The sequence below is a fragment of the Sardina pilchardus genome, chromosome 18 (genome assembly GCF_963854185.1).
Source record: "Sardina pilchardus chromosome 18, fSarPil1.1, whole genome shotgun sequence".
Classification (NCBI taxonomy): domain Eukaryota; kingdom Metazoa; phylum Chordata; class Actinopteri; order Clupeiformes; family Clupeidae; genus Sardina; species Sardina pilchardus.
This window is the reverse complement of record NC_085011.1, coordinates 16,212,548-16,235,109: the sequence shown is the minus strand read 5'-3', so window position 1 is coordinate 16,235,109 and position 22,562 is coordinate 16,212,548. Positions and strand designations below refer to the sequence as shown.

The 22,562-nt window shown below is 41.7% G+C and overlaps 3 protein-coding genes across 10 annotated transcripts in view; 1 reads left to right on the top strand and 2 right to left on the bottom strand.

The window, feature by feature from the left end:
• Positions 1 to 373: 373 nt before the first annotated feature.
• On the top strand, positions 374 to 14,025 carry rab23 (RAB23, member RAS oncogene family). Of its 3 annotated transcripts, none has more exons than XM_062518939.1 (8): positions 463 to 766; positions 876 to 929; positions 3,913 to 4,153; positions 7,803 to 7,888; positions 8,635 to 8,791; positions 9,949 to 10,031; positions 10,293 to 10,382; positions 11,045 to 14,025. In XM_062518939.1, exons 3-8 carry the CDS (start codon positions 3,999 to 4,001, stop codon positions 11,182 to 11,184), a joined length of 711 nt encoding a protein of 236 aa, XP_062374923.1. In that variant the 5' UTR covers positions 463 to 766; positions 876 to 929; positions 3,913 to 3,998; the 3' UTR covers positions 11,185 to 14,025. The 3 variants fall into 3 exon arrangements, with proteins under 3 accessions (XP_062374922.1, XP_062374923.1, XP_062374924.1); XM_062518940.1 differs by having other exon boundaries at positions 463 to 929; positions 11,045 to 11,149; positions 13,285 to 14,025; XM_062518938.1 differs by lacking the exons at positions 463 to 766; positions 876 to 929 and adding an exon at positions 374 to 450.
• Positions 14,026 to 14,361: 336 nt separating this feature from the next.
• On the bottom strand, positions 14,362 to 22,211 carry LOC134063987 (fibronectin type 3 and ankyrin repeat domains protein 1-like). 6 transcript variants are annotated; one of them, XM_062519757.1, is made up of 12 exons: positions 22,077 to 22,211; positions 21,673 to 21,840; positions 21,328 to 21,461; positions 20,240 to 20,364; positions 19,885 to 19,966; positions 19,340 to 19,414; positions 17,002 to 17,067; positions 16,530 to 16,695; positions 15,960 to 16,100; positions 15,636 to 15,713; positions 15,451 to 15,495; positions 14,362 to 14,531 (listed from the first exon to the last, which is right to left on the bottom strand). In XM_062519757.1, exons 2-12 carry the CDS (start codon positions 21,748 to 21,750, stop codon positions 14,493 to 14,495), a joined length of 1,029 nt encoding a protein of 342 aa, XP_062375741.1. In that variant the 5' UTR covers positions 21,751 to 21,840; positions 22,077 to 22,211; the 3' UTR covers positions 14,362 to 14,492. The 6 variants fall into 6 exon arrangements, with proteins under 6 accessions (XP_062375741.1, XP_062375744.1, XP_062375743.1 ...); XM_062519760.1 differs by having other exon boundaries at positions 21,682 to 21,840; XM_062519759.1 differs by having other exon boundaries at positions 21,673 to 21,734.
• Positions 22,212 to 22,554: 343 nt separating this feature from the next.
• The window catches only part of edrf1 (erythroid differentiation regulatory factor 1), a 14,525-nt gene continuing 14,517 nt past the window's right edge, over positions 22,555 to 22,562 (bottom strand). The window contains exon 26 of the mRNA XM_062518937.1: positions 22,555 to 22,562. This exon is cut by the window's right edge and continues 682 nt beyond it. The gene's annotated coding sequence lies outside the window, so the exon portion shown is untranslated.

Here is a 22,562-nt window from a genome sequence, read left to right as displayed (position 1 = left end):
GACCAATCAGGTTGGTTGAGGGACAGACTTCCGATATTAAAAGTTGAAGTTTGTTTAATTCTGTCTTTGTAGGCTATTTATTGTATTATATAAATAGTGATTTCCATACCACCTTATTTCATTCCATTGATGAATATAGACAGGACTTGTTGAAACGACTGTGTTGTTGCAAGGTTCTCCCTCACCATGAAATCCCCCCACTGTTCAATTAAATATCTGTTTAATTCAACATTTGCTTTTTTTATTGTCTGATGCTATTACAAGGAACATACGAACGTATATTTATCTTCACATTAACCACCGCATTAAAAGTTTTACCATTTTATGAACTGGACTTCAATTTTGAAACTCCTCACCACAGCAACGTTTGCGCCCTCGCGTCATCTACATGGAAGAGAGGGATGCGCGATCAGTAACCAAGGGAGGCTATGGGCACTATCGATATTTTGTGTATGTTGAATTGTTTAGTTGTTAGTAGTAGTCATTTTACTTTGTACGCTGATTTGAATTGTTAACGGGTATATTTGGTGGATGTTGCCAAGTGAACTCTTTGCTGCATTGTTGTCATTCATGAAGCCCAAGAGAGTTGTGAGCTGGATTGAATCCACAATGAGCTAGCCAGCTTGGGAGGGCTAATGTTAGCTAACAACTGGAGCAGTAGCAGTAACGTTAGCGTATGCGAAAGGGCCAGTTATCGTGAGGCCGTATAACCATCTCTCTTCCACCACTGAGATCGCAGTGATCCCAGTTAGATAGAAAGCTGACAGTAGCTAACGTGGCAAAATCTCTCCATTTCAGTTATATTGTCACGCACAAATACACGTGACAGGTCTGCAGGGTGTCTGTAAGCAACTTTCCATTCCGAATTTTCGTAGCAGCCCCAGTTTCATCGGATCCAGAAGTAGCTAGTAACGGTAACGTTCATGCAGGTAAGATGCAATACTTCGGCGCTGAGAGGAGAGCTTTTCCACTGACATTACCGTTACAGTTTATAAGATGTGTTTGCACACTTTTTTCTGCTAACGTTTCCTTAACATCTATGGTTTTGTTGACACAATGAGGCAGCAGTGTGTTAGTGAATTGAAATCTAGACTCACTAGTCGCTGCTCGCCAACATAATTAGCTTTAACCTGGTCTTGGCTAGCTAGCATAGCTTTCCTTTACTGCCTCAGTTCTCAGCTATGCCTATAAAATGAATTAGCCTACAACAAGTGGCAGCTAACATTAGCTTAACTGGGCAGCTAACTGATTGCTTAGATTATCTATCAGCTATCTTTAAATGCTAAATCAGTGGCATGCATTCATGGTAATCACTTGACTCTTTTCATTAATGCCAACAATGTTACATTAATTAAGCTATTTCATCAGTGTTTTTGTTTTCGAATTGGTAATGGGAGTGTAAGCTGCAAACAAGTTCGCTTTCCTGTTAAATGAATAAAAAAGATCCTTTGCTCTGAAGAGATGGCTGGGCCCAGAGCATTATTAGGGGAAAAGATTAATAGCTCATCAGTGGCGAATGCTGTGAGGAGTTGCAGAAATGCGTTGTGCAAAGAAACTATAAGCAATTCAACATCTATGCTTTGTATGTTCGAAATGTAGTATGCCCATTGTAATGGGCTTTCCTCTGGCATATATGCTTTGATGGGCTCACCTTTGTGTCAGTATGCATTTATCAGCGTGTCAAGACCTATCTTTTACAGTCTATGGTCAAGACGGGAGGACGCATGCATACCCTCCCCCACGTTGTATTTGTGGAGCTTGTGTATGTCTTGGTTACAGTGGTCAAGTTTGTGACTGGACAGCATTATTAATAGCAAATCCCACGCAAATACTTAGTGTAGTAATCAAGGCTAAACAAGACCTGTCTATTGTGCCTATAAACACTTAATTGTTTAAACGTCCATTTTTTTTATTGGGAGAAATGGTATGCCTCCCTCTACACGCCTTTATTAATGACGTGTATCAAAGAAATGTCTGACAGTGTAGAGAACCGAGGCATGTCAACAATACAATTGATAATCAAAGTACACTGCAAGCTTATGTAATGCAGTCAGTGTTATGTCATTGTTATGAATCCGTTTTGGCAACTATTGCGCTTTCAAGTTTTTAGCCCATGTGACCGAACCAGCTGGGTTTGAACAAATCACTTGTGGATTGCTAATGTTAGAAGAATAGCTATACTGTTGACAGCTGTTATATCACTATGCATTTGTTAGTATTTCGGTCTATGTAAGTATATTTCATATGTTTAGAATTGAGAGGTAGTGCAATAAAACTATGCAAGAAGACAGAATCGCTCATTTCCAACCTGGTAGATCACAAGTATTTAAATTATTATTATTAGGCTATCACTAATAATGTTTCTTTTAGTAGTTATTATTAATTAGAATTATAATGAACTTATCAGTATTGTCATATTATCATGGTTTATCATTTTAGTATCAGGCCTAGATCCAGTTCACTGTTGGAATGTTTGTGAAGTGAGAAGCCTTTTGAAGCCAGCACCGTGTCCACCTCCAGCTTCTGTGGAAGTCGGAAACACGGGGGCTCTCAGTTTACAGGCCAGGGCAGCTGCAACCAGACTGTTGTGTGGTGTAGGTAAATTCTTCGACTACACATTACGTTTCTCCCTGCCAATAGACAAGGGCTATTAGGGGTGGATATCACTCTGGTGGTGCTTTCGCGTGGAAGCTTTGTTGTGTGAGGTTGTATCACTGTATTCAGTTACCGCTCATAGGGAGAGATGGCTGAGGGGAGCCACTGCATCCCGTAACCCAATCTGGCTTCACTGACTCTAAGGGTTTTCATCTAGATGAAAGCTATTTTGCGTTGTTGGTCTTGGTCAGGTCAGATGTAGGCATGTTTGAAGCAGAATGCTCTGAATCAAGAAGTTGTCTTCTAGACTGTCATTAAAAAAAACAAAAAAAAACAGAATTTGTGTTTGTGAGCCTAAAACTTTTTCCGAACAGCTGCTGTATTGGAGCAGAGACGTTGCAGATGCTGTTATCATGTTGTTTTTGTGGCTGAGGGAAGACCAGCAAAGCTTTTTTTTTCTTATTTCTCCTCCTGTCGCTTTAATTTCTCACAACTCCTCAAATTCTCCTCCACTGTACAAGTAAATTGGCATACGGCTGCAGCTCTCCATACATTATTCTTTGACATTCTCCAACAGCCCAGGGCCGCTCACATTTTGCCCTGCTGTCAAATCAGCTGCCACCACCTGTCAGTGACTGGGGGAGCAGAAGTAGACAGCTGCGTTATTCCAGAACTAGTGAGGCCTGGTCCATGTTTCTGCTCGGAATCAGAACAGATGGAGACAGTGACATGGTGATCAAATGTGCAACGCCTAGTTTGTGGCTTGGAATCGGAAGCGGAATTTGGCTTCATGTGGTAAAATTCTGTGGCTCATCCTCCATAACCCAGCGGAATGTTATGACCTCAACCTTGGAATCTATTCTTTTTTTTTTTTTTTTTCTGAACTTGTGCCCTGTGAACCACACCTACAAACACAGATCACTGCCTCCCTCATCATGAAAACAAATGAGGCCTAGACTGAGCGAGATGATGTGGACAAGAGTTGAAATTCCAGTGTGTGTTTGTTTAGTATGTGTGGATGCTTCAGGCTAATTACCTTGCAGCAACATATGGGCACCTAGCAATGGAAGAATTTATGGTAGGAGAGGAAAGCTGTCCTAGTTCAAAGTACACACGCAGAATGAACAAGAAAGCAAATCTTGCGCCATTTAAAGCATCACCGTTCGTATTTGAGTCGTAAAGTGCATCGAGCCTCTGTCTTTCATAAAGTAGTCTATAAACAGCACTGGAAATGGTAAATGGTACTTGATGATAAATAAACATGCCGGTAAAGTTAATTAATTTTTTTTTTCTCTCATGTCTTTAATGCCTCAACAGAGCAATCCAACGGTGACCTCACAGAGCCGTCAGAAGGAGGACCCAAGACAAGTTCGCTATAAGGGGAGAGGAGGGAGGAGGTAGCCATGTTGGAAGAGGATATGGAGGTGGCCATCAAGGTGGTGGTGGTGGGCAACGGCGCGGTGGGCAAGTCCAGCATGATCCAGCGCTACTGCAAGGGCATCTTCACCAAGGACTACAAGAAGACCATCGGAGTGGACTTCCTGGAGCGCCAGATCATGTAAGCAGGGGATTCTGTATAACAGGGGAGCTACACCAGATGCGTAAGTGAAGCGTTCCGTTCGTGCCGCGTAAAATCCATTTTAGAAGATGGGTCTATTTTTTTAGAATGTATGCGCCACTGTTGCGTCTGGTGTAGCTACTTCCATTGACTACAGTGATAATTAACTGCTGCGACCGGCTGCAACATACGCGTCGCGAACGGAAGGCTTCACTTACGCATCTGGTGTAGCTCCCCTGTAAGTCTCTATGTTTATGGAAAAAGAAGAAGAGAGGACAATTCTCTGCAAACCAAGGCACTCTGAGTTCAAATGTGTTTTGTTATTGTATTACAATAACATTATGATATTATGATGATGTCTGGTCTGCTGAGATTTTCTTAAATTGATTTTTGTCCCTTGACTCCAGAGACCTGCCCTTTCTTTACATTTACAAAGATGAAAGAAAAATACTTTGTCTCCAGGTACCTCTCATCATAGTAGCATAGACATATAGTTATATTTTGTAGCCTAATCAGTGGCTTTAAGGGAGCAATTTACTTTGACATAGTGACACTGCCCCAAGCCTCAATTATATGGTCATTTTATAGTAAATATATATTCTTATATTTGTATATGTATATAATATATTTGTTATTACTCAAAACTGTACTGATTGACATTTTGGTCCCAAACAAAATCTATATAATAATATAATATATATTATCTATAATTAAATATGTTATACATTTAATTATATATAACTTTATTTTTTCCATGGATATTTCGACCCTTCCTACATAAGAGAGTGCATATTATTACTTAAGCCACTTTTTAAAATTTCTCATTGCATTTCAAATAGAATCAATTTTAACTCTGGAAAACCCTTATTAAAAAAAAGCATCTGTTGTCTTAAAAGTTGAAATTCAAATTGGGTTGGAGTTAAGGAAACAGATGTTATCTAGATTTAGAAATGAAGGTGTGCTTTAGGAAGACTTCTTTGGCATCACTTTCTAGATATATTGTGCAACCCATAATACAGAACTATCTCAGATCTACAGCGAGAGTTAGCACTGCAGAAACAGGACAATACTAGAACAGGGTTGTCTATGGGCCTCTTTCCACTTGAAGAACTCATGATATTGCACCAGAACCATGGATAGCAAATATGATGACTAGGATATGCCCCTTCCATTCCAATTGAGTTGAATTTCATTGTAATGGCTTCTTCATCGTCTAGTACTGTAGTAGTCCCACTAAGTCATGGACAGAATAATTCTGATCACCTTTATAAGGTGCATTGACTAACCAATAACAGGACTAAGAGTTCAGGCATTGGTATAGATAATAGGTAATTACATGTACATGTAGGCTGTGTCCAGTATGGGGGGAAATGCTGCCTTTTAAGATATCTAACAAGGGAGCGAGGTATCGAGGCATGTCCCAATCAAATAATCCTATGAAATGCTGCCTTCTAAGATGCCTTCATTTTTACTGAATTTTACAGGCAGTGTAGATGTATCCTTCATGCTGCCTTCAACGTCCAAAATTCTATTAAATTGTGAGCAGCTGTTGCCGCAGTCGAATACGTTATTCTTCTTTCTGGTATCCTGGCAACGGCATTCTGTGTTGCTATCTTGCTAGGCTGTCCGAAACAATTCGTAGCTGGTACCCTGATGCTCGCCACAGCAAGTGACTCGGCAGAGTTAGAGAGCTGAAGGCAGCCGCGACGGCAGACAGCTGCCTTCCGTTTAGGACAGACCCATAGGGTGCCTCTCATTCGTCTTTTATACATCCTCCCTTCCTTCCTCGGTCCTCGTCCTCACTGATCTAGATAAAGAATTGTGGGGCGGCAACAATGGGATAGATAGTCTATCCAGTGTTAGTTATAGATCAGTGGGAACGAGCCTGGAGGACCGAGCATCGAGGATCGAGGAGGGATGTTGAGAGTCACCCATAGTGTCTTTTTTTGTGTGTGTGCTTGAAGTATTCAAGTTAGTTACAGTGAAGCATACCTATCTATGGTTCATCTCTTCCATTTTGAGCCTCAGATCATCACATTCCTTGTGATGATCTGATCCATGTTTTCTTCTCTGTTGTCAACCTCCACGTCGACTTAAATAGCATCCCCGATGACCAGGCCTTGCGCTGGCAGAGAGAGAGATGTGTTGCGTTGCTCAGTGCAGCCTCCACCCCAGACCTCAGCAGAGTTATGTGGAAAATGCGCTCCTAATCCCTGTGCACAGACACTGAGGTCGTCTGAGTTAGTTGCTCTCCTGCACTTGTATGCCAAACAGATGTGAGTGGAATGCCGTCCAGGGGCAAGGATTGCGCTCTCTCTCCCTCTCTCTTTCTTTCCCTCTCCCTCTCTCTCTTTCCCTCTCTCTCTCTCTCTCTCTCTCTCTCTCTCTCTCTCTCTTTCTCTCCCTCTCTCCCTCTCCCGCTTTCTTTCTCTCCCTCTCTCTTTCTCTCCCTGTCTCTCTCTCTCCATCTCTTTCACTCAGGAGATTTACTGTCGCTTTGGGTCAGATCTGGTGGGGAATCCCGGAACATGAATTACATGCACACAGTTTAGGGATTCCTGGTTGAGAAAGCATGAGAACTATGGGTGCTTCTCAACATGCCTCCTCGATCCTCGATGCTCGATCCTCGAGGGGCGTTCCCACTGATCTATAACTATCACTGGATAGACTATCCCATTGTTTTCGTCCCATCATTCTTTATGTAGATCAGTGAGGATCGAGGCCCGAGGAGCGAGGGAGGACGTATAAAAGCCCAAATGAGAGGCACCCTATGTGTTGAAATCCTCCGATGAGACATTTTGCTGTAACAGCGAGATTTTCTACTTAACAATACTCTAATAGTCTAACAAAAATCTACTTAGTGTTTGTTTTGGGCATTTTTCAAACAGTCTGACTGTGACAAATCTAACCACTTTCCAAAAGCATTGTGCTCCATCGCCTAGTTTAATCCACACAACAATGGATGCCCATTAATCATAAGAGGATACAGTAGGTGGCGCCATGTTTAAGTCCCTCAGTTGTAACAGAACTTCGTAATTGTACCAAATCTGTCACTATGACATCCCTCAGAGATGTGTCCACTTTGTCTCTTTGCTGGACAGCATTGTGCAAGCAGCAGAAAGCATGGTACCATAACAAGTTTAGATCCTATGGTGCCCATGGTCATTTCCAGTTCCAGTCTCTCATCCACACAACTGTCCCTGCTCTGTCCTGTTGTAGAAGTGCTCGTAGTAATGAGTAGAGAATGAGAATAGTTAGACTGATGTACTCCAGCTCTCTGTGTGCTTGGATGACTGTGTAGAAATGCACTTGTTGATGGGTGTCAACTACCCTAGAATACATCAGAGTAGCTCAACCATACACCATACCTCCACTACATCCTAGTCGTACGACATGGCTCGGAGAATTAAACTCATAGCGCATTTAACCGCCCAAAAAAATGTGTTTTATGCAAGTTAAAAGAAACAAAACTATATTAACAGCATATTAACTGCCCCCCTGTATTAGCCTCATAACGGAAGAAATTTAGCAAAATCAATGTTTAAGCCGCGGCTAATAGTCAGGAAATTACGGTACTTTTGTGATACCAGCACAGGACTGTGTTGGCCAAAGCCTTATATGTCCACGTGCTCATGTTTCCCCCTCCCAGAGTCAACGATGAAGACGTGCGGCTGATGTTGTGGGACACGGCCGGACAGGAGGAGTTTGACGCCATTACAAAGGCCTACTACAGAGGTGAGACTGACCGGACACTGACACACACCACGGTCACTACCATTTTGCTAACCAGGGCCCCATGTATGTTGGGGATAACTTGATGCGCAGTGACAATGGCAATTTGGCATGTCTGTTTTAGTTATAGTTTTGTATTAAATCAAATGAGCAGAGTGATGTTAGAGCATCACAGATTATAGATTATGGTTGAGATCATCATCCTAAATGTTGGGATTGGGATTATTTGAAGGTTTGCCACCTGCCTCTAATCTGAGGACCATGACCGGTGGGTTGTGTTTTAGGCCAGGTGCAGGACAAAGCATACGAGGGTAAAGCAAAAGAAAATGTCTACCAGAGTAGCTCTAGCCTGGGTGTTCCCATGCTGCCTTGCGTGCGATTTCAGTCATGCTGCTAAGGCAGTCTGGAAACTACTGCCCTAATTTTTGCCTGAGATAGGGGACCAATCAGAACATGGGGGGAAAGCAAGACGATGATGAGCTATGCTCAGACGCATTTGATAGACATCCGTGGCGCCCAATGAACGGATCATCTGGGCTTTTTTTTTTTTTTTTTCAAATACGAGAAAATGAACGTCTGGTTGCCAGTACCACGTCTCATTTGAGAAGTGGTAGGTGCTAGCCAGGCTAGAGTAGTTCCCAAACTTTAATTAAAAACAGCGTTTCTTTAAATGCATGTGTGTGTGTGTGTGTGTGTGTGTGTGTGTGTGTGTGTGTGTGTGTGTGTGTGTGTGTGTGTGTGTGTTTCAGGTGCCCAGGCTTGTGTGCTGGTCTTCTCCACCACAGACAGAGACTCCTTTGAGGCCATCAGCAGCTGGAGAGAGAAGGTGGAGATGGAGGTGGGGGACATCCCCACGGTCCTGGTGCAGAACAAAATTGACCTCTTGGATGACACGGTGATAAAAAAGTAAGCAACTTTATTTTATTTTGTTTTATTTAATTTTTTTGTCTTCAACTAGTCCACTTGAAGTCTACTAAATCTGGAAATCTTGCTGGAGAGAACTCTTAACTCATTCACTGCCATTGACGTCTTTAAATGTCAATTTAGACACCTGTGTTGACTGCCATTGACGTCAATAGACATTTTTCAATGGGGAGGGCTCATGGGTGGGCTTGGGAACGATCTGGCAGAGTTTTAGGCTTGTAAACAGACTGTACTAGTGATCCGAACTGCTAGATGGAAGCAGTGCCATTTGGATGATTAGTATCTGCCTGCAGAGTGCACATGTAGAGACATACAACAAGCTAACACACTGAAGATCGACCACAGTGGATCTAGTTTGCACGCGGTGCAGGGAATAAATATGCTTACTTCTTACATCAAGGATGGAAAACACGTGAACGGTATGATCCATTTACATTGGATATTGCTAGACTAACAACAACTTTGCTAGTGCTAGCTTGCTAAGTCTACCGTCCTGTTCAGAGTCTATAGCGACCATCAGAGTCCCTAGCAACCTTGACGAGTCTGATGAGATAACAGTGCAATCGTGGTTGACATACTACTGAAACGCTAACGTTAAAAAGTTGATTTTCACAAAAAGATCGTTTTCTCCATTTTTTGGTCAAAAACAGGTGTTTTAAGCAAAACTAACCCGTGTTCTACTGACGATTACTAAAGAACGGAAAACGATAGAAACAAACCATTTTTTCCTGGTGAAAGAAGAGAGTCTACTCTTTCATTTGGTACCTTCGGTGTTTACATAGTCATAAAGCTCACCGTTCGGTGGATCTTGGAAAAAACATAGACTACATAAAGTCTATGGGAAAAACAGTCAAAATGCTGTAAAACGTCTGGCAGTATGGAGCGCTCTGCACTGAAAATGGCTGGCAGCCAATGAGTTAAGAATGATGAATAGATAAAGTGTTTTTTTGTTTTGTTTTGTTTTTGGTAGTGCAAGATTTTCTGGGGTTCTTGAAGTCCTGATGTGTGTTCATTTGTCATGTGTTTATCCTGGGGAGTCAGGTCTTCGGTTTCAGTTTTCACTCGTGAGCCCTGACCATCACTTGGTGAAAGATCATGTATAGCCGTGTTTGCTAAATATCTGTCATCCATGCTTGCAGTGAGGAGGCCGAGGGTCTCGCCAAGAAGCTCAAGTTGAGATTTTACCGGGCATCTGTAAAGGAGGACCTCAATGTCAACGAAGGTGAGTGAATGCATGTAGACACCCCACCCCACAACCTACTGTACCATTGTCAACAACAACAGAAATAACTGAAGAGAGGCCTCTAAATGCATAAATATCTTTATATATAATATACTTAAATTAATGAGATGTATAATGTATTTACCAAAGTATGTATGTGTTGTGTGTTGAGTGGCACATCTACTTCTAAGATGTGATCCAAGTGTACATGCAACATACTAACACATTTTTTTTCATGAATCTGCCCAACTTTAACTGCAGTTTTCAAGTATCTGGCTGAAAAATATCTTCAAAGACTCAAGCAGCAGTCAGCTGAGGAGCCTGAGGTGCACTCAACAAGCAATAAGATTGGTAAGGCTTCCCTTAATGAAGAGTCGGATACTTTCGTCAAAGATCCTTCATTACTGACAAGATAGAGCAACATAATGCATCTCTATGGAAGCTAAATTCGAACAGTTTCTGTCTGTTTAAAGAGGCGTGTCGCAAAGTCGTCATAGTGGGATATCGATCTCAGTTCAGTTCGAATGTAACGTCACTTTCTAGGTCTGCTTAAAGGGGGATTTCGCCCCCCTCCCCTTTGCGAAAACAGAACGCGGAAATGTTCCAACGTTTGCGCCTCTCGCTCCGCTTTAACCCTCTCTGCTTTCGTTAAAGGAGAAGAGTAACCTGTTTAACTTCCCTTCTGCATTATTGGTATGTTATGTTATCACAGCATGATGCTTACCGTAATTTCCTGACTATTAGCCGCGGCTTATACATTGATTTTAGAAAATGTCTTCAGCTATGAGGTTAATACACGGGGACAGTTAATATGGTGTTAATATGATGTTTTGTTTCTTTTAACTGGCATAAAACACTGTCCTGCGGCTTATACACAATGCGGCTTATATGCGGGAAATTACTGTACTGAATACTACAGGCTTGGACAGCACCAGCACCAGCACCAGCATAACCAGGTTAATTGTTATGATCATGTGATGTAATTGCCATTTGTCATGATGATTTTATTGCAGGGGTTTTCAACACGACAAGCGGAGGACACTTAAGCCAGAACTCCAGCAGTCTGAACGGACGAGAGGTCATCAACTTGCGACCGAATAAGCAGAGGACCAAGAAAAGTAAAAACCCCTTTGGTGGCTGCAGGCTGATCTAATAAGATGGCCCTTTCTTAAAAAAAAAAGAAAAATAATAACACTAATAATCCTGTCTTGGCTGCCAGGTCAGAGAGATGGAAGTCTTAACGAAGTGTGGCTTATCTATAGAGACTAGTTTATTTCCTGACCTGACCAGCCATCAAGAATGCAATGAAAGTAGAGACATAAATCTCACTTCAGTAAACCGGAAGATGTGGTGAGGGCCTTCACTTAGATCAAAAAACAGAAACAACCTGGAGGGATATTGCTTTCCCTTTGAACCTATTTAATCTAGCATTGCTAGCATTGACTGTAGTCTGCTTCCTAGCATTGCTGCTAACCTACTCCACATATGTCACAATTCTCCACCTCTTTTGATCTTTGTGAATGAGCAGCAGGTGAGTCCGGTCTTGAAAGTTTTTGTCTTAGCGGCAGGTTGGGATTCTGCCTCCGCCTGGTGTTTGTAAATGGTACTGCATTTCAGAAAATAAGTCTGGCCTATCTATGATGGTACACAATGACGTGCCCAGTTCTGATAGGTAACCCAAGTTGTGCTTTACTTATGGTCTAGACCAGGGTATGATTCCTACACATCAATGGGACATAGCTACATATGTATGTAAATTCTGCCTTTTCTTTAGATTTCTGTTTTTTTTTTTTTTTTTTTAAACAAATGACCTACGTGCATTTGGCTGCTCATCTGTGCAATATGTTTGTATGGTAGGTATACTAGGCTAATGGCCATAAACTTTGAGCAGGATGTTAGCATACGACTGTGCCTTATTCAAATACTAGAGATCCAAAGGTCTTTTAAAGTTTAGCTTTTTCCTAGTAGAGTAGCTGATTCTGCATGCTGTGTTTCAGCGGCAGTAACTTGGGACCAATGACTGGTTAATTCCAGTTTACCTGAAAAGAATCCCGAACGAAACCGATTCATTTTTACCGAGACACCGGAGAATCATTCTCCGAATGAGAAAGAGAAAGGGATCAGTCTCCTGCTAAATTCTTCCTCTAAGTGTATTGCTGTTAGCCCACTCAAAACACTCCAGCTCCATAGTATTTCATTTGCTTTTACTGAAAATGTAAATGTTTGATAGTCATATATGGTACATATCACGGAAGAGAGCCACCCGGTGAGAAGTCATCGGGTATACTTTTCTCCTAAAGGTATTTTTATATGAATGTTGTTGGTGTCCCTGAAATACAGTATAGTCAGACCATGAATTGCCTGAAACTTCGCAGGAAATTCCGTGCCAAATAGCTTTGAAATTGTTCTAACTGTTTAATATTAATTGTATATATTTTAAATAATTAGAATATAGCTGACCGGTAAATCCATACAGAAATACTAAAAAATTGTTATACAGGCATGAATGGTGAGTTGAAGTGCGTGGTTAGAAGTAGGGCTTAAATGATCACTCATTTGGGGACCTGTTGCACAATATGTAACTTCAACTGTAGGAAGGCAGGGAAAGCAGTCAAGTCCTAGAAGGTACTTCCGTTGGACTTCAGCTGTAGTAAAAATCGATAACAAAGAATTTGATTGAATTGATACAAAACGGAGACACCTTGGCGCTTGAGTTTGCTTCTGTGGTCACCCCGAAAGCTTCACTAAGAACCCTGTTGCCGTCCTGAGTCTAGGCTCAAACAGGAAGTTAAAAGTACAATCATGTTTCATGTCATGGAGATATTGTGGATTGTTCTGTTACACATACGGTTTACTTGTATCCTATATTTGGAAACTATTTTGACAAGTTGATTGTTCTAAGAAGAAAAATGTGTAAAATTCCAGACACTTTTTTTTAGACCTCTGAGTGTATATTAATGTTTATTACTTGTGTTGGAGATGAAATCATGCCTATCCATGTGCTATTCTTTTAGTTAGTCTCTTACTTTTCAAGGTCAGCGAACATTCTCTCAATCATGCTTGCAGCACTACAACTCAGGCCCTTAAAAGTGGGTTGTAGTTTTTATGGTGCACACTGTTACGATTCTTTACATGTTACTAACACTAACTGTCTGACACCCATAGAGAACTACAACTATGGATCACCATGGGCCCTTCTCATTCGTCTTTTTTTTAATCTATCCTCCCTTCTTTCCTCGGTCCTTGTTCCCAGTGCTCTAGATAAAGAATGATGGAGCAGGCGGCAACAATGGGATAGTATATCCAGTGTTCTTTATAGATCAGTGGGAATGAGCCGGAGGACCGAGGAAGGAAGGAGGGGAGGATAGATAAAAAGACGAATGAGAAGGGCCCCCATGTGTTCACTACTCATTCTCATGAATTGCCTTGAATGCACATAATGGACGTGAGAGTGCATGCAGTATCATTGTAAACAAGCACACAAGTACATGTACAACTTTGTTGTTGGTACTGATACTCAACGGAGCGTTTTCAGATTATGGAGCGTTTTCAGGAATTGGTTATTATTAAGCATTTCAGCATAAGATCACCACTTGCTTAAGAGCACAGAGAAAATACGGTTTCCTTATGTGCCTGTTGCATCACACGTCTTGAACCCGAGTTTGGGTTTTACTTATTTTAGCTCATAGTTTTAACATAACTGTTTATTTTGAACATGAGTGACCTATTCGTCTTAAGCCAATGCATGCCTGCCTTTTACATCTAATGCCTACAACACATTTCCTGTGTAATGTATGTTTACATCTTCTAATTGAAGTGTGGCTGCTTAATTTCAGTTGTTTTTAAGCACTTTTGTTTCGTTTTATTTTTGTTTTTGCCCTAACTCAGTTCCTAGTGAAACTATTCATGGTGTGCTATTTCATTATTTTCACAATTGAGACCATGTTGAGATTAATTGAACAATAAAAGACATTAAGGAAACACCTACATATGAGCCTCCTGTGTCCCCTGCCTCTTGGTTCAATATAAGGAACATTTTGGTTGTACTCTCTGATTGGAGTGTACTATTCCTAAATTAATAATAATCTGTTACACTTTACTTGAGGGCATCTACATAAGAGTGACAAGACACTGTCATGAACATTACAGACAAGTCATAAATGTTTATGACAATGCTTCTGTCATTAAGTGTCATTTGGTTTCTCTCATGACAGGTTAGGGTTAGAATTAGTTAGAACTGTTAGTTAGAACCGTGTCATGTCACTGGGAATCACTGCAGTCTACACGACAGCCTTTATCATGGGTTTATTTGGAAAATTCCTACATATGATCCCACTGTCAGAATGGAACTGTTTCATATAAAGATTACAGATGACAAACATGGGGCTGTGGGGTTTGTGCACAAGTGTGTTTGAGTGTGATGTCTGTATGATGTTGGTCTGGTTTGAAAAATGGTCCACATCAAGATATCCTCCTTCCTTCCAAGAGGCTTAAAATATTCTAGAAAAGAGTACATTTATATCCATCAATCAGGACACCTATTCATAAATCATATTGATCAATCAATCAGGACTCCCACTATCCATAGATTATAAGCACAAAGTATTGATAAAGTCTAACCATTAACTGACAGACATATTGTCTACATATCTGCTAATACACAGTCATGACTGCATTTATGATGTTTATGATGTCATTGTATAAGCCCTTTCATCTTGAAGTATCACAATGCATTACCTATAGCAGCGTTAAACATATATCAATAACATTACCTATTGTAGTGGAGTAAGAGATTACCTATAGTGGAGTAAGAGATTACCTACTATGGACTAAGACATTACCTATAGTGGGGTAAGAGATTACCTACTGTGGACTAAGACATTACCTATAGTGGAGTAAGAGATTACCTATAGTGGAGTAAGAGATTACCTATGCGTAAGGCAATACAGGTCTATTGTAGTGGAGTAAGACATTACCTATAGTGGAGTAAGACATTACCCATAGTGGGGTAAGAGATTACCTATTGTGGGGTAAGAGATTACCTATTGTGGAGTAAGAGATTACCTATAGTGGAGTTAAGGGCTGTTCACACCAACAACAATAACTATAACGATAACTATGAACAAATATTGCTCTCGTTAATATGAATGACGATGTTCATACATAAACTACAACGATATTGACATGAAGAATGATATCATTGGGGATCACTTTCAGAACGATAAAAAGCTAACAGCCAATCAGAACCCATCACATTTTAGCCTTCAAATTTATTAACACAAGGAGAGACTTTTTTTTTTATCATTGGTCAGTGTGAACACTTGTATTGCTTTGTTTTTAGTTATCGTTATAACTTATAGCTATCGTTGTTGGTGTGAACAGCCCTTAAGACATTACCTATACTGGAGCAAGACATTACCTCTCTCCCAAATGCCTTGGCCATCTCCGCAGCTCCGGATCCAAACTGGAAATAAATTTCCATGTGAAAACACCATAAACATCTGTGTGCATAAATGTGTACACGTGTGTATATGTGTGTATAAATGTGCATATGCATGTGTGTGTATAAATGTGTGTGTGTGTGTGTGTGTGTGTGTGTGTTACCTCGTTCTTGACATGATAATCTGCCCCACTGTCCAGAAGCAGCTTCACCAGCTCTTCATGATTGTTCAGGACAGCAACCTGACACACACACACACCAGGTGGAGTCAAAGTGATAAAGCTGAACAGGGTGTGTGTGTGAGCATGTGCACAAATGAGCATGTTGAGTGTTAAGAGAGCGTATGTGCATTTGAGTGTTAGGCAAGCGAATGCGTGGATAACTATGTGTGTGTGTGTGTGTGTGTGTGCGTGCTTCTGTGTGTGTTTGTGCGTGCTTCTGTGTGTGTGTCTGTGTGTGTCTGTACATGTGTGCGTGCGTGTGTATACCATCAGTGGTGTCTTGCCATCCTTGTCTCTGATGTTGACGTCGGCTCCGGCTTTAATGAGCAGCGACACCACGGCTGCGTTCCCACTTAGAGCACACACACGCATGAGGGGAGTCCACAGTGAACTGTCTCTTACGTCCAACTAACACACACACACACACACACACACACACACACACACACACACACACACACGAGGGGAGTCCACAGTGAGATGATTATTATTATTATTATTAACTTTATTTGTTATAGAGGGACAGTGTACAGTAATTGACATTTTACAAAGAAAATGTAAATGCACCCAATTATAGCCAAAAGGCTAGTTTCCATTGGTAGTCCCCCTGCCAGAAGGAGAATGGCAGATGGGAGATGGGAATGGGAGATGTCCCTTACATCCAACTGACACACACACACACACACACACACAAAGGCACAAATGGGCCCAGCGGAGAGAACTACAGCCTCCCATCCCTCACTCACACACATACACACACACACACGAGGGGAGTCCACAATGAGCTGTCCCTCACATCCAGCTAACACACACACAGACACACACACACACACTGACCTGGCATCCGGTGTGTATCATGTATGTGATGAGCTGCAGGTTTCCTCCGTCGGCCGCCAGGTGGAGAGGAGTGCAGCCGCCCGCATCCCTGCGCCCCCACCCCCCCACGAAGCCCCGCAGATACCGCACCACGTCCACATGACCCATGAAGCACGCCAGCATCAGACTGGAACACACACACACACACACACACACACGTATACACACACACACACACACACACACACACACACACACACACACACACACACACATATACACACACACACACACACACACATACACACACACACGCACATACACAACACACACAGAGATACACACAACATGCACAGAAATACACACACACACACACACACAAACACACAAAGAGACCAAACACTTTGATTAATCTGAATCTGAATTTCACAGAGGTATTATTCACACAAAAATGTTAAAGTCATGATAAAGTCACACACACACACACACACACCTGTCTTTTCCACTGCTGTTCTTCATCAGCACATCAGCTCCATGTTCCACCAACATGTGAACTAACCTATCAATCAAAAAACAGTGGCCTGTCAATCAAAACACCACCGACATGTCTGCGCATTACTTTACAAAACATCCTGAACATAAATAGAGCAGTGTGGAGAAAGAGACCAGCAGAGAAGGAGTGGTAGATGGACAGAGTGAGAGAGAGAGAGAGAGATCTAGATAAAGAGATTGCACTCCATGGCAACTTGCATAAGTTTGAAGGACAGACTGGAAAACTCATAGGATGAGATGGAGAGAGAGATGAAGAGAGAGACACAACATACTAAACAAAGCACAAATTGGATTCCTCCCAAACCACAGGACCTCAGATCACATTTTTACATTACACACTATAATTGATAAACAAATCAAATTATTCACTTGCTTTGTTGATTTCCAGAAAGCGTTTGATACAGTGTGGCACAAAGGTCTCCTCTACAAATTATTAGATTATGTGGTTGGTGGGCGAACATATGACGTAATAAAATCAATGTATTCCTCAAGCGAATGTGCAGTCAAGATTGGAAATATGCAAACAGATTTTTTCCCCCAACACCGTGGTGTCCGCCAAGGCTGTGCAATTAGCCCAATGCTATTTAATCTATACATTGATGAATTGGCCATCAAAATTCAACAATCCACAGACCCTGGTGTAAAATTATTACAGAGGTAAAATGTCTTCTCTATGCAGATGACCTAGTCCTTATAGCACCAGATGAGGTAAGCCTGCAAAATAGCATGAATATTCTAGAAAAATTCGCGGAAAATTGGTCACTAAAGGTGAACTTGAAAAAGACAAAAGTTGTAGTGTTCCAAAGAAAAAACAAAAATAACAAAATTACAAATTTTTCAATTGGCAAAGAAGTAATCGAACAAACACAAGAATACACTTATTTAGGAATCTCCATAAACTCAACAGGAAAATTTGATTTGGCAGTAAAAAACCTGAAAGAAAAAGCACAAAGATCTTTATATGCTATCAAAAAGTCAATTCAAGCCAATATTCCGATAAAAATATGGTTGAAAATGTTCAAACAAGTCATCGAACCTATTGCCCTCTATGGGTGCGAAATATGGGGACCACTTTCAAAATATGAATTCGCAGACTGGGAAAAACACCCAATCGAAGCCCTTCACACTGATTTCTGTAAAAGGATTCTCAAAGTCCACAGAAATACCCCGCATAATGGCTGCAGGGCTGAACTGGGCCAGTTCCCATTAATTATCAAAATTAAAAAAAGAATTCTAAAATTTTGGAAACACATACAATTTAGTGACCCCAACTCAATACATTATAAAGCCCTAAAAAGCACAGAATTAAACATAGAGAAGAGTCCCCTAAATCAATTCATTATAAAGCACAGCAATCTCACTCCAATTAATTTGACGATGTCCAAAACTAAAAAAGATTCCATACAATTAGTAAGTAAAATTCATCCAAATGGTATCATAGAAAAAGAAAAAGAAAAATATATATCATATTGGACAGAAATAACGAAAACCCAGCATAAACTTGATTGTTACCTTAGTATCAATCACAAATATGAATTGGCCCCATACCTAAAAAATCTCAATGACACAAAACTATCCAAAATATTGACAATGTATAGACTCAGTGAGCACAACCTCAATATTGAAATAGGCAGAAGGAAACAGACCTGGTTACCTAGAGAGGCCAGGCTGTGTCACCACTGCCAAGATAGTAAAATAGAAACAGAGCTGCATTTTTTTATCCGAATGCCAATATTATAAAGACCTCAGGGAAACCTTCCTCACCAAAGTTAGTGGCACACACCCTGACATTTTAAGTAAAGATAATGAGGGCAAACTTCAATATTTCCTAGGTGAAATTCCAGAAATCACACTGACAGCTGCAAAATTTGTATTAGCCTGTCACGAAAGACGAAATGCAACCGTAAGCCAGTGATTCCACCCCCTTTGTTTATTATTTTTCTTATCTTTATTTTATCTTTATATTTATTTGTCTATTTTTTCTTTCTCCTCTTCCCCCCCCCCCTTATAATTACTATTATTGTCACCTGTTTTAAGTTGTGTTTATTATTGTTATTATTATTATTATTATTGCTATTATTATTATTATTATTATTACTTGTAATGCTTTGGCAATATTGTAACCTCAACAGTCATGCCAATAAAGCACAATGAATTTGAATTTGAAGAGAGAGAGAGAGAGAGAGAGAGAGATGGAGAGAGAGATGAAGAGAGAGCGATGAAGAGAGAGCGATGAAGAGAGAGAGATGGAGAGAGAGAGAGAGATGGAGAGAGAGTACCTTGCGTAGCCCTTCTGAGCAGCAACCATTAGAGGAGTGAAGCTGAGTTTATCACACACATTTACATCCACTGTCCTGCAAACACACACACACACACACACACACACACACACACACACACACACACACACACAGCTTACAAGAGCACAGATTCAAACATACTGATATGATTACTGATATAAGAGTAAGTGCACAGCTTGTCACTAGAGCACACACACGCACGCACGCACGCACGCACACACACTCTCACACACACACACACACACACACACACACACACACACACACACACACACACACACACACACACACACACACACACACACACACACACACACACACACACACACACACACACACACACACACACACACACACACACACACACACACACACACACACACACGCTCTTGTGATGCAGGGGGCAGTTACTGCAGGGGGCTGTGATCACTGGTCAGGCAGCCCAGCAATGACCGATGGCTTCTAAGTGTGCTCGACAAACTGCTTTTTCTGGACCAATCGTCTCTTATTTCTCCACACCTCACCCTGACTGGAGAACTCTGCTCAGCTCCTCCTCATCATTCATGTTCACAGCTTGATGAAGATTTTTACCACTCATCGGCTCACCTGTTATACACACACACACACACACACACAGTCTATGAGATTACAGGTGAATTAATATACCTTTACGTGTGTGAGAGGCCATGCTGTGAATATGTGAGTGTGTGTAGAGTGCCTAGATGTGCATTAAGACTCTGATAGTCAATGGGTGGAGTGTGTGTGTGTGTGTGTGTATGAGAGTGTGGTGCTGACACACCCAGCTGTATTCTGACTGATCTGGCCCCATGTGTATATGTAAGCAAGTGTGTGTGTGTGTGTGTGTACGTGTGTGCATACGTGTGGTGCTGGCACACACAGCTGCACTGAGACTGCTCTGGCCTGATGGTGATGTAATTCGCAGACGGAACTTATAGGAAGTGCTGGGGGTCAGACCTTCAACAGCGTAGTGCTGGCTGTATCCCCTACACACACACACACACACACACACACACACACACACACACACACACACACACACACACACACACACACACACACACACACACACACACACACACACACGCGCGCAAACGCACGCACACACACACACACACAGACACAGACACACGACACACGACACAGACACAGACACAGACACACGACACAGAAACATATCAATTAAGAATGCACAATATGGGGGGCGCTGTGGCACAACAGGCTACAGCGCTCATACCACATACGGGTCCAAGTGCCCACGGGGACCCAGGTTCGAGTCCGACCTGCGGTCATTTCCCAATCCCACCCCATCTCTCTCTCCCACTTGTTTCCTGTCTCGCTCTTCACTGTCCTATGAATAAAGGCAAAAAAGCCCAAAAAATATACTTTAAAAAAAAAAAAAAAAGAATGCACAATATTACTGGTGTGACATCGGTATTGGCAGGTTACAGCTTAAGAATGTTGGAATCGGCATTGGCAGAGCATGAACATTTCTGAAGATGTTCCTGGCAGATAAATTGCAAGTAAATGGTACTTTAGGTGGATTTAGTGTATGGATGTTGGTGGATGGTGTTTAGTGGATGGATGTTGGTGGATGGTGTGTATAGTGTAGACAGGGGTGTAGAATGCGTGTGTATGTGTGTGTAGTGTACTCACGTGTAGATGGTGCTGTGTGTGTGTGTGTGTGTGTGTGTGTACTCACGTGTAGATGGTGCTGTAGGTGTGTGTGTGTGTGTGTGTGTGTGTGTGTACTCACGTGTAGATGGTGCTGTAGGTGTGTGTGTGTGTGTACTCACGTGTAGATGGTGCTATAGGTGTGTATGTGTGTGTGTGTGTGTGTGTGTGTGTACTCACGTGCAGATGGTGCTGTAGGTGTGTGTGTGTGTGTGTGTGTGTAGGCCCTACTCACGTGTAGATGGTGCTGTAGGTGGGTGTGTGTGTGTACTCACGTGTAGATGGTGCTGTAGGTGTGTGTTTTCGGGTCCAGCTCCTCCACGCTGTAGCGGATCCAGTGTTCGGGGGGGCCAGACCGCATTCCCCCTCCCTCGCCACCCCAACTCAGCTCAATGCTGTGGTGGCTCACCTGACACAGGAGTGTGTAAGAAAATGTGTGTGTGTGTGTGTGTGTGTGTGTGAGAGAGAGGGTTTGTGTGTGTGTATGTGTATGTGAGAGAGAGTGTGTGACAGAAAGGGTACATGTGTGAGAGAGTGTCTTTGTGTGTGTGTGTGTGTGTGTTGGAATGGAGTATCAGATAACCCCACATACGGTATCCACTTCACACACTCACACACACCTGACTTACCTTTCCAACAATGGGTGGCGCAGAGTGGGGGAACATTGCTGACTTCTGATACACTATCCAGGAAAGCATAACCAAAATCACAACACGTCTTTAGGAAAAACGAACGACCAGTTAGATTTCCCCGTTGTCAATATCCAGCAGGCTCCAGGGCAAATGCATCTGAGGTGAGGAATAGTCTTAGGCTAAAAACGGCAATTCTCAATTGGGTGCTCTATCCACGTACAGCATCATGATAACGTACCTGAGCAACACACCCGCAGTATAAATGGCAGTCTTAGCGTTCACGAAGTTATTGAATGGCTATAGCAGCTAGCTAACGTTATGGGATAGCGAACCTCCGTTAGGAAGCTAACCTTCTTTTCATTAGTTAGTTAGAAACTGAGATTGAACCTCACCTGGATGTGTCATATGTAACAAACTACCAGTCAACAACCTGACAGAGGATGCGGAAATGTCTTCACGAAATAAAAAAATGTCTTCACAAAATAAAGTTAGCACTATTTAGTGTAGAAAACGCGAACACAGACATGCTAGAGGTTACTACAGTAACCAAAGAAGATCTTGAAGCGGACGGAGCGCTCTAGAATAGGAGAGTAACCACCAAAGATTCTAGAGGAGTGTTGTGTGTTATCTTGTGTACAAATAATGTAGCTCTATGGACTAATTTAAAATGAATAAAAAGTGCATGAGGACTTGATCGTTTGTCTTTGTGAATTATTTAAAATGTAATAATGATAAAAAATATATATATATATTACCATAACATAATGTATGCCTGGCCTAAGATTCAAGAATCCCTGTTGGAACTATTAGCTCTAAATGTAAGCACAGGTCAACCAACAAATGTATGAATTAAGAAGACAATGACAAGGGTGAAAACA

Excerpts from the sequence above, each read along its gene's own strand:
- rab23 (XM_062518938.1), top strand. The coding sequence starts at position 3,999 with ATGTTGGAAGAGGATATGGAGGTGGCCATCAAGGTGGTGGTGGTGGGC. Across the intron at positions 8,792-9,948 it reads GATGACACGGTGATAAAAAA|TGAGGAGGCCGAGGGTCTCG; the intron begins GTAAGCAACTTT and ends CCATGCTTGCAG. Across the intron at positions 10,383-11,044 it reads CTCAACAAGCAATAAGATTG|GGGTTTTCAACACGACAAGC; the intron begins GTAAGGCTTCCC and ends ATTTTATTGCAG.
- LOC134063987 (XM_062519757.1), bottom strand. The coding sequence starts at position 21,750 with ATGCTTTCCTGGATAGTGTATCAGAAGTCAGCAATGTTCCCCCACTCT. Across the intron at positions 21,462-21,672 it reads TTGTTGGAAAGGTAAGTCAG|GTGAGCCACCACAGCATTGA; the intron begins GTGTGTGTGAGT and ends CTCCTGTGTCAG. Across the intron at positions 19,415-19,884 it reads AGCAGAGTTCTCCAGTCAGG|GACAGTGGATGTAAATGTGT; the intron begins GTGAGGTGTGGA and ends GTGTGTTTGCAG.